Genomic DNA, 16331 nt, shown 5'->3' on the forward strand with positions numbered 1-16331 from the left:
GAACATACCTGACTTCAGTCAACAACCTTATTGACTCATCATGGAGCTTGAATCTCATAGATCCAACACCTGCAATCTTGCAAGCTATATTGTTTCCCAGCAGTACTGATCCACCATATTGATCACATAATTCCTCGAACAAGTCATTGTTTGGAGTCATGTGCCAAGTGCAACCTGAATCCATAATCTACTCCTTCCTAGAGTCACTTCTCTAAACCACAAGAACATCAGATGATTCAAAATCGTCTTGAACAATGGCTGTATTGCCACTATCCTTAACTCTATGATCTTTTAGGCGTTTAGGAAACACCTTTCTTGTGTGACCCTCCTTCTTACAATGATAGCATCGAATACCAGATGCTTCGCCACTATAAGACTTCTGCTGACTTTTGCCTTTCTTCTTGTCGAACTTACCATCCTTTCGCAAGAAGTTTCCTTTAATGGCCAAACCTTCACCAATAGTCAAAGGCTTATGCTCCTTTCGTTCGTTCAAGTCCTTCGAATACAGGGCTGATTGAACTTCTTCAAAGGTCATGGACTCTCTTCCATACACGAGAGTTTCTTTAAAGTGAGCATGTGATCGAGGCAAAGCGTACAATAGTAACAGCGCTTGATCATCATCATCGATCTTCACATCAATATTTTCAAGATCAAGAATCAGCTTGTTGAACATATTCAGCTGCTCAGCTAACACTTTGTCTTCAATCATCTTGAATGAATACAAAGCTTGCTTCAGGTAGAGTCGATTTACCAGTGATTTGGTCATATACAAACTTTCAAGTTTCTTCCATAACCCTGATGCCGTCGTCTCCTTTGATACATTTCTGAGAACCTTATCACCAAGGCTCAACAAAATTGCGCTATGTGCTTTCTCGATCATAGTCGTCTTCTCCGCTGCCGTTAATGCAACATTCTTGGTTGCCTCTCCCTTCAATGCTTCCAAACAACCCTATTAAACCAGTAGGACTTTCATCTTCAAGTGCCACAGATCAAAATCATTCACTCTGGTGAACTTTTCAATCTCATACTTTGTTGAAGGCATCTTCTCCATGCTCACTGCACCAATTTGTTGTGAATTCAATGCCAAGAACAAAGTATAATACAAGGGAAGAATACATAACAAGGAAGAAGAAGAACACAAGAATTTGTTATAACTGCTATTCTTTTACTTACTCTTATAAAACAAGATTACAAGTTTACAAGAATAACAAATAACTTCTCTCACCCTAAATCAGGATTTGCATCTTGCAATGATGAGAGACTAGTATGCTATTTATAATAAAACCTAACATACTAACTAATGGGCTTTTTCCACAAGACCCATTACACAAGCCAACTTAATAAACAAGCTAACTTAACAAATTATGGTTTAAACACTAAAACCTAATTTAACATTCTAACAACCCTAGCATCTTCGACACCTGCATGCTAGACCCATCTTCGACTACAACATGCACACTTCGACACCAGCATGTGAACAATCTTTTACTTCATGCTTAATCCCGTCGAACCAAAAAGCTACTCTTCGATCATACTAGAGTTCGATCCAATATCTCACAATTTTAAAAGCATGATTACATTTTCTTTTCTATTGATTTTTGAAATTGAGCTTTTTGTTGAGTGCTCGAATGTGATAACAAATAGGAATTTCAAGAGGAGAAAAATTAATCACCGAGATTCAAGATCTTGTTATATCACAAATTAGTGAAAAAATGCAAGGTCTTCATATTCTCTCTCTTGAGAACTATAGGCCTTCATTTACCCTAGTCACATAACATTGGCAAGAAATTAAGTATGTAATTATTATTTTCGTCTATATTACAAATTATTCTTTTTAATGACAATTCCATGTTTTTTCTATCAGTTTATGAACCGGAGATTTTTGTCGAGTGATAGAGTAAAAGTAAATTGAGATTCTAAAAAGGAGAAAAGTCAATCTTTGGGAATCGAAATCTCGTTGCATCACACAATTATTAAAAAAAATATAGTGAAGATCTTCATTAATTTTCTCAAAATTGTAGTAAAAAATATAATATATTATTAAAGTTCATATATCCCTATGATTTAAGTCGATCTCATCTTTGAAATAAAAATTAAAAAAACTACTACATTACATCAATTTTTCTCAATCTTTAGCTATTTAAATTTAAATTACACCATTTATCTTAAAAAATACATGATATATCATTTTCTAAAACCAAAACTATTCAAGTAATTATTTTAAAAGTATGATTCATTGTTTTTCCCTCTCTTGAGGATTGTGGTTCTTTCGATTCATTTATTAATGATTAATCTGAAAGAACACTACATTAAATATGTTGCTAAAAGTATATATAATTTTTCTTTCATTTTCTCTTAAATGTATATTGTTATGCATTCAAATTATAATGCAATGAAGAACTTCAACTCATAAATTTGTTTGGAAGGCATAAACAAATGTTAGAAAGGTATGCATCTTATCTAATCAACACTCAGTTATTTAATTTATAATACTATTAGTTAATAAGAGTTTTAATTTATCAAGTTTGAGTTAAGGGTTCTATAATAGATAAAAAGTAGATTTTCAAATATAAATAATTGAAATGGGTTGTATATTTAATTAATGTCTTAAATTTTTTGGATAAATATATAGTGTTGAAACTCAATGCGGTGATTTTTAGTTAAATATGTGATCCATCACAATTTAGACTTTCCAAAAATTTCTATTATAGCATCCGTGTCCAATTTAGCAAAAACTCTTTATTATTTTTAAGTTAAGTTTTATTTGATGTGTAATTTTTTTTCTTTTAAATTTGTTTTAGCCTTCTTTTGTAATCGGATCTTGAACTTTTGTTCTTTTTCAATTCAAGATGAATATATATAGTTTTTTTTTTTAAAGTTTAATATAGTTAGGATTTTGAAATGACAGTCAATCTCTCAAAAAAATAACAATAGTAAATTGTCTATAAAAAATAAAAGTGTTATGAAATTCACCAAAACAATATAAAGATGAAGGAGAGATGAATGAGAGAAAGAGAAGAGAAAAAGTAATATTGCATTATCATCTTTCAAGTGTACTTTACATTATAATATGAGTCTCTATTTATATGACTCAAAGGAGATAGAAAATCACACATATTAAACACATATTAAGTATGGAATAGGAAGATGAAGAACTAGGAGATGGATGTACATCCACTAATATAAATATTCATAACACTCCCTCTTGGATGTCCATTGAGGATATGTCTCGTTAAAACCTTACTAGAAAAAAACCCAGTGGGAAAAATTCTAGTGAAGGAAAAAGAGTACAATATCCGTTGAATGTGAATTGCCTCGTTAAAAACCTTACCAGGAAAACCCAATGGGACAAAACCATGGTGAAGGAAAAAAGAGTGCAAAACATATGTATTTCTCCCCCTCATGCAGACATTTACATGTGAGACGATATTCTTTGTAGTCGTTGCTTAAAATGTCTTCTTCGAAGTGACTTCATGTAGTGGTAATAGTTATGCAGGATTTTATGAAGTTGATGCCATGATTTGTTTCATAGATCTCCATGAAATAGTTGTACCATCACATGTAAATAAATAAACCATTTTTGATCTACCATTGTAAGAATCTGACAAGTAACCTGCATCTCTAAGATAACGAAGTATATGTTTGACTCTGTTCAAATGTCTTCGTGTAAGAGAATAATTGTATCTTGGTAATAGTTTGACCACAAACGATATATTGAAATGTGTATAATTAGCAAGGTATATTAGTGCTCCAATTGCACTAAGATATGGTACTTCAGGACCAAGTAATTTTTGTAATCATTTTCTTGAGGCCTGAAAGAATCTTTTTCTACATCTAATGATATAACAATCATTGGAGTAGGAAACATGTGACATTTGTCCATATAGAAGAATTTCAACACTTTTCTATATAGCCTTCTCGATGTACAAATATTTCTTTGTCCAAATGCTCAATTTGCAAACCTAGACATATTTGTCTTTTCTAGGTCCTTTATCTCAAACTTTTTATTTAAGATTTATAGATTTTGGAAGCTCTTCAGGAGTTCCAATAATATTTATGTCATCCACATAGACAACTATTATTGCAGATCCTTTTCCACATAATTTTATGAAAATACAAGTACATATTGAGTTATTTGTATATTCATCATTTAGTAAATATTCACTGAGGCGATTATACCACATGCATCCAAATTCTTTCAGCCCATAGAGAGACTTGTTCAATTTGATGTAGTAGTTTTCTCAAGATCCACAATTACGTGTTTGTGGTATGTTGAACCCTTCAAGAAGTTTCATGTAAATGTCACTATTAAGTGAACCATATAAATAATATGTCATAACATTCATCATGTTCAAATTAAGCCCTTCATGTGTTACAAGGCTAATTAATTATCAAAAATCGATTGAATCCACTACAGGTAAATATGTTTTTATCAAAATCAATCTTAGGTCTTTGTAAAAATCATTGCTTTTTCTTTTTCACAAAAACTCATTTATATCCATTTAGTTTCACACCTTGAGGTGTTCAAACTACATGTCCAAAAGTGAGTCACTTGTAAAGTAAGTTTAATTCTTCTTCAATTGAATAGATTTATTTTGGCCAATTCTCACTTAGTCTACAATCTTTAATAGACTTTGACTCATGATCCTCGTTATCATTGATCACTTTTAGCGCTATATTGTATACAAGGACATTGTCAATATTGACTTTATTTGGTTATCTCAATTTCAGTTCCATTCCATTTCATCCATGACATAATTTATCGAGATCTCTTTATTTCACATTTCAAGTACTAGATTTATTCTTCGGGAACTGAAAATTAAATTAGATCAAGGTGCTCTTAGAATTTTCATATCATCACCTGGGTCATCTTTAGTTTTTTTCTTAGTAGAGGACTTTTAACATTGGAACCGACTATCATACCACGCTTCAGGCGCAGCTACAACTCATTTGCAATATTATATATTATCCAATAGGAGAATCCACTTTGAGTGGAGTATTACCAGCTTATAATTTATTTCATAAACTTTGCAAATGAATATTATTTTGAACTTTTGGTTCATATTGATTTGTACGAGGATCAAGACAACAATTTATTTTAAATTGTTCATTTGAACTTCTTGTTCATGATTTCAGCTGTTCATTTCCCTCCCCCTAATATTGGAAAAATTAATTTATCAAGTGATAATCAGCCTACTGGGCTGCAATCAAGTATTTGATTATTTTCTCAAATTATATCCTCAAAATTGAGAGTCATATTAATTATATTTTTCAAATATTCTTTCATGACTCATCTTAATGTATTATATTGGAGCAATTGGAATATACACAACACATCCAAATGTTCACATAGATGAGAGATATTAGAATAAATTAGGGAGGACTAAGATATAGTATCTTGTTGGCTTAATGCGAATAAATATCTTAATATCATACTTTGGGTGTTTCAAATATATAATTTAGAATTGATGATTTCATAAGTAGCAACCATATAATTAACTTTAGACGTCTAAAGAATGAATCTTCGGGTCCATTTTCTTTTTATGAACATATATTATATGATATTCAATATCAATTTTAATAATATATGTGATACTTATACAGGAATTTCTAAAAAATCCAGAAAACAAGATCTTAGTCTAATTAGTTGAGAAAATAATTTCACAAACTTCTGGTTGTAAGTAGAGACATATGCATGTGCTTAAATTACTGGTTTACAATGACATGTGCTTAAATTGTACTGATATAAGTGTAGTACAAGCCCGAGAAAAGAGACGGTAGCTTTTCTATTACACATTTTTTGTCCAAATTGTGTTGTGTAATACAAAGATATTCGATACCTCCAATATAATTCAAAACCAATATAATAGTATCTCAGTATTAAACACTTTAATCAAACACATTCATATGAACATATTATCATATAATTATCAAACAATTACCCCTTATAAAATTAAACATATTTAATAATACAATATTATATCACTACAATTATATCGTCATATAATTAATTTGATTTACTATCCTTCAGGGATGGATAAGTTCTTCAAGAACTATAAAAATAATTTATTTTTCTATCCTTCAGGGATGCTTGATAAGTTCTTCAGGAACTATATAGAAATTTTGTTATAAACAATAATCTAAAAAATATATAACCATCCTTCTGGGATGCGTTAAAATTATTTGTGTCATTTTTCTGGAATGACAATCTTTTAATGAGCATATTACAAATTATAAATTTTTAGATTGATACAAAAAAAAATCATGAAATCCTTCTGGGATTCAATAATATTATAGATGCGACCTTTTAAAGGTGATTGAACGTTGAATTCTTTTGGAATTCATCAATTATTTATAAACACAATATTCGATTAAACTCAATCTTTGAATAATAATTTGGAGATAGTTTAATAATAATAATCTTTAGTTCTACAAATATCACATCACAAACTATTTCCTTAAACAACAGTCAAGAAAAATTATTCTTTTTGCAATCCTTCAGGGATGCTTGAATAGTAAATTAACACTTTTATGTGTTAAAAATTCAATTCCGGGCAAACATATAGAAAGGCTTTAATGTTAAATTCTTCCAGAATTTAACAAGAATGATCAAGGAAATATAATATTATTGTACAAGGTAAATCAATTTCTCTATAAAATATATAAAAATAAACATATTTATATGAAGAAAAAAAATAGTAACAAAATCATGAATTATATTATATTGGTTCAAATATATTAAGATTAGAAAAATAACGTACAACTTGATTATATCATCACTCGCATTGTAGAGTATCGTGCTGATAACGTGTTATGAAATTCACCAAAACAATATAGAGATGAAGGAGAGATGAATGAGAGAAAGAGAAGAGAAAAAGTAATATTGCATTATCATCTTTCAAGTGTACTTTACATTATAATATGAGTCTCTATTTATAGGACTCAAGGGAGATAGAAAATCACACATATTAAACACATATTAAGTATGGAATAGAAAGATGAAGAACTAGGAGATGGATGAACATCCACTAATATAAATATTCATAACAAAAAGTTAATTGTTATTGTTTAGGTTTTAAATTAATTTATATTATTTATTTAATACTAATACTTAAAACCACTTTAAAAATGGAGAAAGATTACGAATTGGAGGTTCACTGAACAAAGTTCTCATTCAAGAATTATTATGATCATCTAACAACATAATTTTTGTTTACACCAACAAAGCATATAATTAAATTTGAATGGTTGTTTGTTTCAATTTTCAAATTCTCATTAGTTTAAAATAATAATAAATTTTATAGAAGTAAATTTTAAAGGATTTGACATATGTGTATTATAATGTGAGACTTTTTTTGTGTAAGCGAGATATATTGATTAACGGAGAACTAAGGGTTCTCCAACCCGATTACACCAAGAGAATGGGAATAATCCGACAAAAAGAGAATTACAAACCAATTACAACTACGACAAAAAATGCAAAGGATCCTTGCAAAACTCGTAGAGAGAATAATTGGGATGAGTAATTTTCCCGCAAAAAGACCACCTCCAAACCAAATGCTTAATATTCCACACGGTATTATTCACATTCCATTCTTCCTTCCGAAAACAAGCTCCATTCCTCACCAACCAAATAATCCAAGTGGTAGCAAGCCAAACCACACCTAACTTCCTAACTTTAACTTTTTTACTTCTAAAGAACAAGTGCCAATCCATAAAATTCGACAAACACTCGACATCTACTCTATCCCCTTTACCAACCCAATTAGCTATCTCACTCCAAATATTTTTCACCACCAAACAACTAAAAAATAAATGGGAACTAGATTCCAACGAATTATCACAAAAAGAGCACTTTAATTCATCCAAAGGAATAGGAATACCTCGGTTCTTCAACAATTCTTTCACCGGAAACCTATCGCAGAAGAGTCTCCACCCGAATGCCTTGATTTTGAACGGAACTTCCAATTTCCACAACAATTCAAAAGCCTCGTCGTTCCTATTAGCGGGGCCATAATGAAGACGAAGATTGTTATAGAAATTGTAGCAAGAGGCAACCGTAAAAACCTTCTCCTCGGAATCATTCCACTCAACGGAATCCCTTCCCTCCGTCCAATCTACAAAACCCTCCACCCGCCCAATAAACTCCTCATAAACCGCCTCCAAACATAATACTTCCACCTCCGTCGCCGACAAGCCAAAATCTCCCCACACCCACATTCCTTCCTTCCAACCACCCATAGCCGCCACCGAAACATACTTTAATCGCGAAATATCGTATAATTCCGGGAACACTTCTTTCAAAGGGAGATCATTCAACCAAGTGGCTTCCCAAAAGAGGGTAGAAAAGCCATTATGAACGGAAAACCTACAAGAATCAACAATAGGATCACGAAAAGAAGAAGAAAAAAATTTTAATAAATCTTTCCACCAACATGAAACTTTTGAAGATTTTTCAATGCTTCCTCCTCCCCCAAAGACTTTGGTAGAAATATCTCCATACCGCGAGTGCAAAATATTAAACCACAAGGCATTATGACCTTGAATTATCCGCCATCTCCACTTGTTGAGAAGAGCCATATTAAACAAATTAATATTTTTAACTCCAAGCCCCCCTTTATTCATTGGAAGAGTGATGTCATCCCACTTAACCCAATGAATTCTTTTTCTTTCCTCCACCCCTCCCCATAAAAATTTACTTTGAATGCTAGTGATCTTCATAGCCACCTTTCTCGGCATTTTGTAAAAGGACATTGTGAAAATGGCTAGAGAACTTAACACGGACTTTAAAAGCGTAATCCTACCACCCAAGTTAAGAAACCGGTTCGACCAACCTTCCAAACGATTCTTTAACTTAGCCAAAAGAGGATTCCATGTCGCTTCCTTTCTTGGATTGAAACCGATGGGAACCCCAAGGAAATAAAAGTTGCTAACTTCCAATTTGCAAGAGAAAAAAAAGAGAAACCGCCTCCAAAAAATGCGGGTTAGAATTAATACCAATCAACTTACTTTTACGGTAATTAATTCCAAGACCCGACACAAGTTCGAAAGTCCGAAGCACCGCTCTTATAGCCCACACATGATTCCAATTGCTCTCACCAACAATTAAAGTGTCATCCGCAAATTGAAGCATATCCACCGAACAAGAACCATTAATATTAAAGCTTTGAAAATTCCCCACTTCAATAGATTTTCTAACAAGTCCCGCCAATCCCTCCGCCACAATAACAAAAGGAAAAGGAGATAGAGGATCTCCTTGTCTTAACCCTCTATTCACCACAAACTCCTTTGTCGGACAACCATTCACCAAAACCGACATGTTACTATTAAAAACAAGCAATTCCATCCATTTCAACCATTTCTCACCGAAGCCCATCTTAATTAGCATGAATCTCAAAAAATACCAACTAACCTTGTCATAAGCTTTTTCAAAGTCCACTTTGAATAGGATGCACTCCTTTCCTTCCTTTCTCGCATAATCTACCACCTCGTTAGCAACCACCACCCCATCCAACAAAAACCTACCGGGAACAAACGCACTTTGACAAGGAGATATAATAGAATTTAACACACCTTTTAATCTCCCCGCCAATAACTTTGCCGCCACTTTGTAGATGCAACCAACAAGGCAAATAGGACGGTAGTCGTCTAAACCGATGGGATTATTAGACTTTGGGATTAAGGATAAAAAAGAAGAAGTAATCGCCTTAGAAATAGGTTTCCCTTGAAAGAAATAATTAAAGAAATTGATAAATTCTTCTTTAATAAAGCTCCAACATCTCTTAATAAAAAGAAAAGAGTATCCATCCGGCCCCGGGCTCTTATCGTCACCACACTCCCACACCGCATTCTTAATTTCACTTTCACAAAAAGGTTTCTCTAGTTCACCCGCCTCCTCACTACTAATGGAATTGAAGAAAATGCCATCTAAAACCGGTCGGGCCTCCTCCGTTTCAATGAACTTGTTCCCAAAATGGTTGAAAACCTCCTCCCTAACCTCCTCCACCGAGTCCACCATAGTACCCGATGCAAAAATCGGACCGATATGATTATGTCTTCTTTTACTCTTCATCACCTTATGGAAAAAGCCACTATTATCATCTCCTTCTTTAAGCCATTTCAAATTAGATTTTTAGAGAAGCATGTTCTCTTTAATCCTCAAGTTCCTCCAAAAACAACTACTCGCCTCTTTTCTAGCCTCCACATTCTCTTCCAAGGTAAAAGAAGAACTAACATAAGGTAAAGACACTAACCTTTCATCCCCTTTATTGATATCGGAGACACCTTTGTCTATTTCCAAATCAATCTTTCCGAATACCTCTTTATTCCACTTCTTGAGCTTGTCTTTTAAAAGCCTAAGCTTTTCTTTCAAGATAAAATCGGCTCTTCCTTCCACCTTCAAAGACTTCCACTCCCCTTCCACAAACGGGATAAAAGCATCAAAAGAAAACCATTCATTATTGAACTGGAACGGTTTCGGTCCCCAATTATATTTATCCGTCATAACCCAAATAGGACAATGATCCGAGATATCTCTATCGCCAATCATTTGACCAATAACTTCCCACCGATTCACCACCACGTTGGATAACAAGAAGCGATCAATCCTACTCATAGATTTACCATCTCCACTATACCACGAGAATTTCTTCCCTTTGCACGGAGTGTCAACCAAATCACTCTTGAGAATGAAGTCCGCAAAAAGCTCCGTCTCCTTCTTGTAACTCCCTACCGCTCTCCCTTTTCTTTCTCTATTATTCTTGATAGCATTAAAATCACCACCAATAATCCATTCCCCATCGAAGTAAATTTTCATCAAATCTAATAATTTATCCCACGACGCCTTCTTCTTAGACAAATCACAAGAAGAATAAACATTCACAACGTCATAAAGGTCCTCCTTCCAACAAACTTTTAACCCCAAGAAACCTTCCCCCTTAAAACTAAAGAGAACTTCCATATTGCTTTTCTTCCAAAATGTAATCAAACCGCCCGACCGTCCCTCCGAGTTAGAGAAAGAAAAACCAATCTCCGGATGTCTCCAAAAACTATTAGCGTAGGCCTCATTCATATTTGTAATCTTAGTTTCTTGCAAAAGAAAAATATCCGCGTTACCTTTATTGATATCAAAGAACTAATTCTCCTCCTTTTGAGCGCGTTTGCTCCCCCTCTAATGTTCAAGGAGCCGATAATCATTGATCCGCTTTATTATGCTCCTTCCTTCGAACCGTTGATACCTCGCTACCCTTTCCCAATTCCTCAATCCGTCTAGCAAGATTGCTCCTCCCTTTTGCATCAAACACCCCCAAAGCCACAATAGCCTCCAAAAGTTTATCCCCGACATCCTTTTTGAGAAAATCCCAATGCCTATCGTTGTTCCTACAAATATCTGACTCCTCCTGTTGATTTCCATAACACAAAGAAGAAGCACCACGACTCTCGCCTTCAAGAACTGAAGCCTGCGGAACAGTAGCAATGCCAATAGGATTACCGCAGAACTGGGCGCTACTGGAGTCCAAAAACTTTCTGCCTCCTACCTTATCTAACCTTGAGAAACTTCCCACTTCATTTAAAAATTTATATTTAACTTTCTTTCTCACTGGATTAGCTCCCCCACGGTCCAAAGAACAAGAGACCCTAGATTGGGTCGACTCGGAAATCTCGGACGTTCTTGCCACCAAAACTGGCTGCAACACCGAACCAGAACCGGCCTCACAGACTGTAACATTCTGCCTTTCACCCAACAACTTCCCGGTGCCTGAACTAACCTGCCCCACATTCTGCTCAACCAACCGAGACTTAGATTCCACTTCCCTCAAACTGGTGCTTATCGGCAGCCTGCACAAAGGGAGAGAATTCCCAGCAGACTGAACCTGTTTAGCAGGACACTCAACACTGTTCCTAACATTTTTAATAGCATCATCAAAACCCCCCATAAAATCATCTGCTCGCTGCTTGTAATTACCGCCCCTGGTGTCGTTTTTGGCTGGTGATAAAACCTTCCTAGAATTCTTTACAGATTCCAACCCACACAGCTTCACATCAGCTCCTTTAGAAATTCTGTCCTCCGACATCTTATCGGAAAAAAGATTGACTACTCTCCGATGGAGAAAATATAAAATAATTTATTTTTAAAAAATAGTTTGATATCATTATTTTTCTTAAATTTACATAACTGTTTTTTTTAAAGCAAGAGATATATTAAAAAGAAAATCCAAGTTCTCAAAGCTTGTTACAAAAAATACGGATTGAGTACCGCCAGAAGAAAATTATACGTCAATTGGGCCTTACGACAAATAGAGAAGAGGATTCTTACTAAATTTATAAAAATTACAATTGGGTTGTATAATTTTCCCACCAAAAGACCAACGTCAAACCAAGGTTTTCGCCTCCCAAACTATGTCGGAGATGTTCCAAGTATCCCCCTTAAAATGATACCATTTCGAACCGTCCATAATTTACCTAATTTTTTTTTGTAAGCAAGATTCATTAAAGAGAAAAAATTCTCAATCTCGATTACAAAAGCACCGAGTTTTTACAAAATTCATAGTAGTTACAATTGGTTTGTGTAATATTTCTGATAAAGGACCACCTCCATAACAAAACTTTGATGTTCCAAACCAAATCCAAAATATTCCAATCCTCCTCTCTAAAAAAGATCTCATTCCTTAGAATCCATAAACTCCAAATAGTTGCTAGCCAAACACAACCTTCTTTACCTTTTTTTACCCTCTTGGATTTACAAAAATGACTCCACCTTAAGAAACTATCCAAAAGCTTAACCGCTTCAAAATCAACAAAATTAGTCCAACCGACCACTTACTTCCAAACAAAGAATGATACATAGATTCGGAAACATCTCTACAAAAGACACAAGAGATATCGCTAGTATTAGGAAGAATACCTCGATAAACAAACGCGTCTCTAGTAGGAAGCCTCTCAATAAAACACCGCCATCCAAAAGCTTTTATCTTCTGGGGAACATGCATCTTCCAAATACAACCATACGTGTTATCAAAAATATTAACCAGACCAAAAGGGATGAAAGAAGAAGAAAGTAACTCATAGCATCCCTTTACCGAAAAAGCAAGATTCACCCCATCCTTTCAAACAACCTTATCCTTCCCTTCCATTATCGGGAAAAAAAAGATTAAAATTTCCCGCAACAAAATCAAGTCTTCAACAATAACGGGGTTGTTCGGAAAAGAAATTCCAAAATCTCCCCACTCCCAAACCTCTCGCACCCAACCATCTATGTTCCCCACCGATGCCTCTTTCAAACGGGACAAAGAAAATAAAGAAGAAAAATGATACCGCAAACAACCACAAGGCAACCAAGGAGAAAGCCAAAAAGAAACTAAAAATCCATTTCTTTGATATTTGATAACTTTACTACAAAATTTAAAATAAAAATATTAGTCTTTGTTATTTCTTTGTTATTTGATAACATTACTGTAAAATTTAAAATAAAAATTTTAGTCTTACATTTCTAATTTTTTATTACATAAGTGCTCATTTAAAACTTTATTATTTCTTTGTTATTTGATAACATTAATACAAAATTTAAAATAAAAAATATTAGTCTTACATTGATATTCAACTATAAACCTCCATTTTTATGCAATTACAAAAATTGAGTGATGGATGAAACAATTGATTTTTAATGTAGAAGGTAGAAAAAATCAATCTCATTTGGTTGGCTCTTATTTGGAGTATTTGGAACACTAGAAACAACATTATTTTTGAAAATGCTTCCTTTAGCTATGAAGTGATTATTTATAACATTATGATCTATTCTTGGAGGTGGTTATGTAATAGTGACACTAAGTCTAGGTTTATTTTCTATGATTGGTACAAGCTACCACTTACATTACAAGAAAAATGGTCCCTAACGACGTGATTTTGTGACGTGCATTGCATGTGGGAAAAAACATCAGTTCCGACGTGAAAACCATGTCACTATGTTATTTTAATAATTAATAATCAGAATCACGTAATCACATGGGGAGTCAGAGAATAATAATTTAAAAAAAATACTTGTGACGTTTTATCCACGTCGCAACAATTAAAATAAAATTTCACACCTTGAGATCCGTAAAGTAAAGTGGTGGGAAAATGAAAAAATTCAAATTTAAAATAGTGTAGTGTTGTCCACGTCGGAAACTATAGTCTCTGACTTTGAAGTGACATATGCAGACTATGGCAGGTGAGAATAGTAATTTGCATGACCGTTAGGTAGCTAGCGACGTGACATTTCAGACAGAAACTAGCGACGTGTACTACACGTCGGAACTTTTTAAAAGCTTTTGACCGTTTAAAGTTTTGCGACGTGTACTAAATGCCAGAAGTTAGCGTCTCGACTAGCACGTCGGAACTTTTTTAAGACTTTAATTTTTTGACCGTTTAAACATTTGTGACGTGGAATCAATGTCAGTAATTACTGACGTGACAATCACGTCGCTAGTTTCCCCATATATCCTCTTTCACAAACCCTCTTCCCCTCCCCATTTCATTCAACATTTTTCCCTCTCTCACACTTTCAGTAACCCTCTCTCACATCATTTCTCTCCTCTCTTCTCTCATTTCTCTCTTTACTTCTACCCATTTCAGATTCACTTCTACCCATTTTTCTCCTCTAAGTTTTATTTTGTCTTTTATTTCTTAAGGTATGTTGTTTATAATTATATTTTATATTTATTTTATTATTATTTGAAACTGATCTTTGATTCTAATTGAGTTTAATTTTTTTCTTCAAGAGTTTGAAGTATAATTTGAAGATTGTGGAGATTGAAGAACTGAACTAGAAGATTGAAGGAGTTAAAGAAGAGGTATTTTTATAATTTTAAATTTGCTATATTAATTAGATTGTTGGTAGATTTAAATTAGATTTTTTTCTGTAATATTTGTGTTAATATATAGATAAATATTATGTTTTTTCTGAAATTTTTGTGATATATTAATTAGATTATTGAATATTATTAGTATAATGTATTATGTAATATTGTGATAATATATAAATATTATGTTTTTTCTGAAAATTTTGTGATATATTAATTAGATTATTGAATATTATTAGGTTAATATAGTAAATAATAGATAAATATATTTGTTTATAATAGAAAAATATATATTTTTTAAATAAAACATATTATGTCTTTTATTTTTAAATCTATAATATTAGTAGTATTAAACATAATTTATATATGAAAGTTATTATATATAATTAAACATAATTTATATATGTAGTTATATAGACAACATTTATATTATATATATATATTTTTTAAAGTTTAATATTTATTATTTAATGAAAAATAGATGTTTAATATGTATTGAAAATTGAATATTTTTTAAAATGGTAAAAAAAAATTATTATATAAGTGTACATGTGTATATGTTAAAAAGGTAAAAAAAAAATTTAATATGTATAAATAGTATGTTATTTTGTTTCAAAATGGTAAGAAGAAAATTTTATATATTTTTTTATATTTATATGTAAGTTATTAAAAACATGATTTATTCATTCTATTTTTTTAAAAGAATAAAGTTTATATATTATGTGACAATATGATTATTATATGTTATAGATTTTGTATAGCTAATATATGTGAGAATATATTATATATTATGTGAGAATATGTTATATATATGTAAGTTATTATATGTATTGGAAAATATAATATTTTTTAAAATGGTAAAAAAAAATTATTATATAAGTGTATATGTATATAGTATGTTAATATGTATATAGTCAAAAGTAGATGTTTAATGAAAAATAGATGGTTAATATGTATTGAAAAATAGAATATTTTTTAAAATGGTAAAAGTTATATTATATAAGTGTATATGTGTATATTTATATAGTATTTTATTATGTATATAGTCAAAAGTTATATTATATAAAGACAATTTATATTATTATTTTTTTCTTCTAAAAACACAATGTTTATATAAAAAAGTAAAATTTTATATTTTTATTTATATTTATATTTATATGTGAGAATATGTTATATAAAAAAGTTATATAGTTAACATAAATGTTATAGATTAATTAGTGTAATGATTGTACAAATATGCAGTATGAAATATTATCTGTACTATCGTAGTTGGATGTACGATAGATTGGAACCAGGAAGACGTGTACTTAAACCAAATTTTGTAGAAGGAGCTGATGGGTTTATCAAGTGGGCATTTGTTCAGGAATGTTGTCGAAGTGAAGGGGGGGTTAGGTGTCCTTGTCTTAAATGTGAATGTAGACGTATAATTAGTGATCCAGAGGAAGTAACACGTCATTTGCATAGAAGGGGTTTTTTTTTAAAATTATTCGGTGT

At 32.2% G+C, this 16331-nt stretch overlaps 1 protein-coding gene across 1 annotated transcript; it reads right to left on the reverse strand.

The window, feature by feature from the left end:
• Positions 1–10132: 10132 nt before the first annotated feature.
• Positions 10133–11071, reverse strand: LOC131637014 (uncharacterized). The gene has a single exon (XM_058907580.1). The coding sequence runs from the start codon at positions 11069–11071 to the stop codon at positions 10133–10135; it is 939 nt and encodes a 312-aa protein (XP_058763563.1).
• Positions 11072–16331: the final 5260 nt, after the last annotated feature.

This window comes from Vicia villosa, unplaced genomic scaffold (assembly GCF_029867415.1).
Source record: "Vicia villosa cultivar HV-30 ecotype Madison, WI unplaced genomic scaffold, Vvil1.0 ctg.001890F_1_1, whole genome shotgun sequence".
Lineage (NCBI taxonomy): Eukaryota > Viridiplantae > Streptophyta > Magnoliopsida > Fabales > Fabaceae > Vicia > Vicia villosa.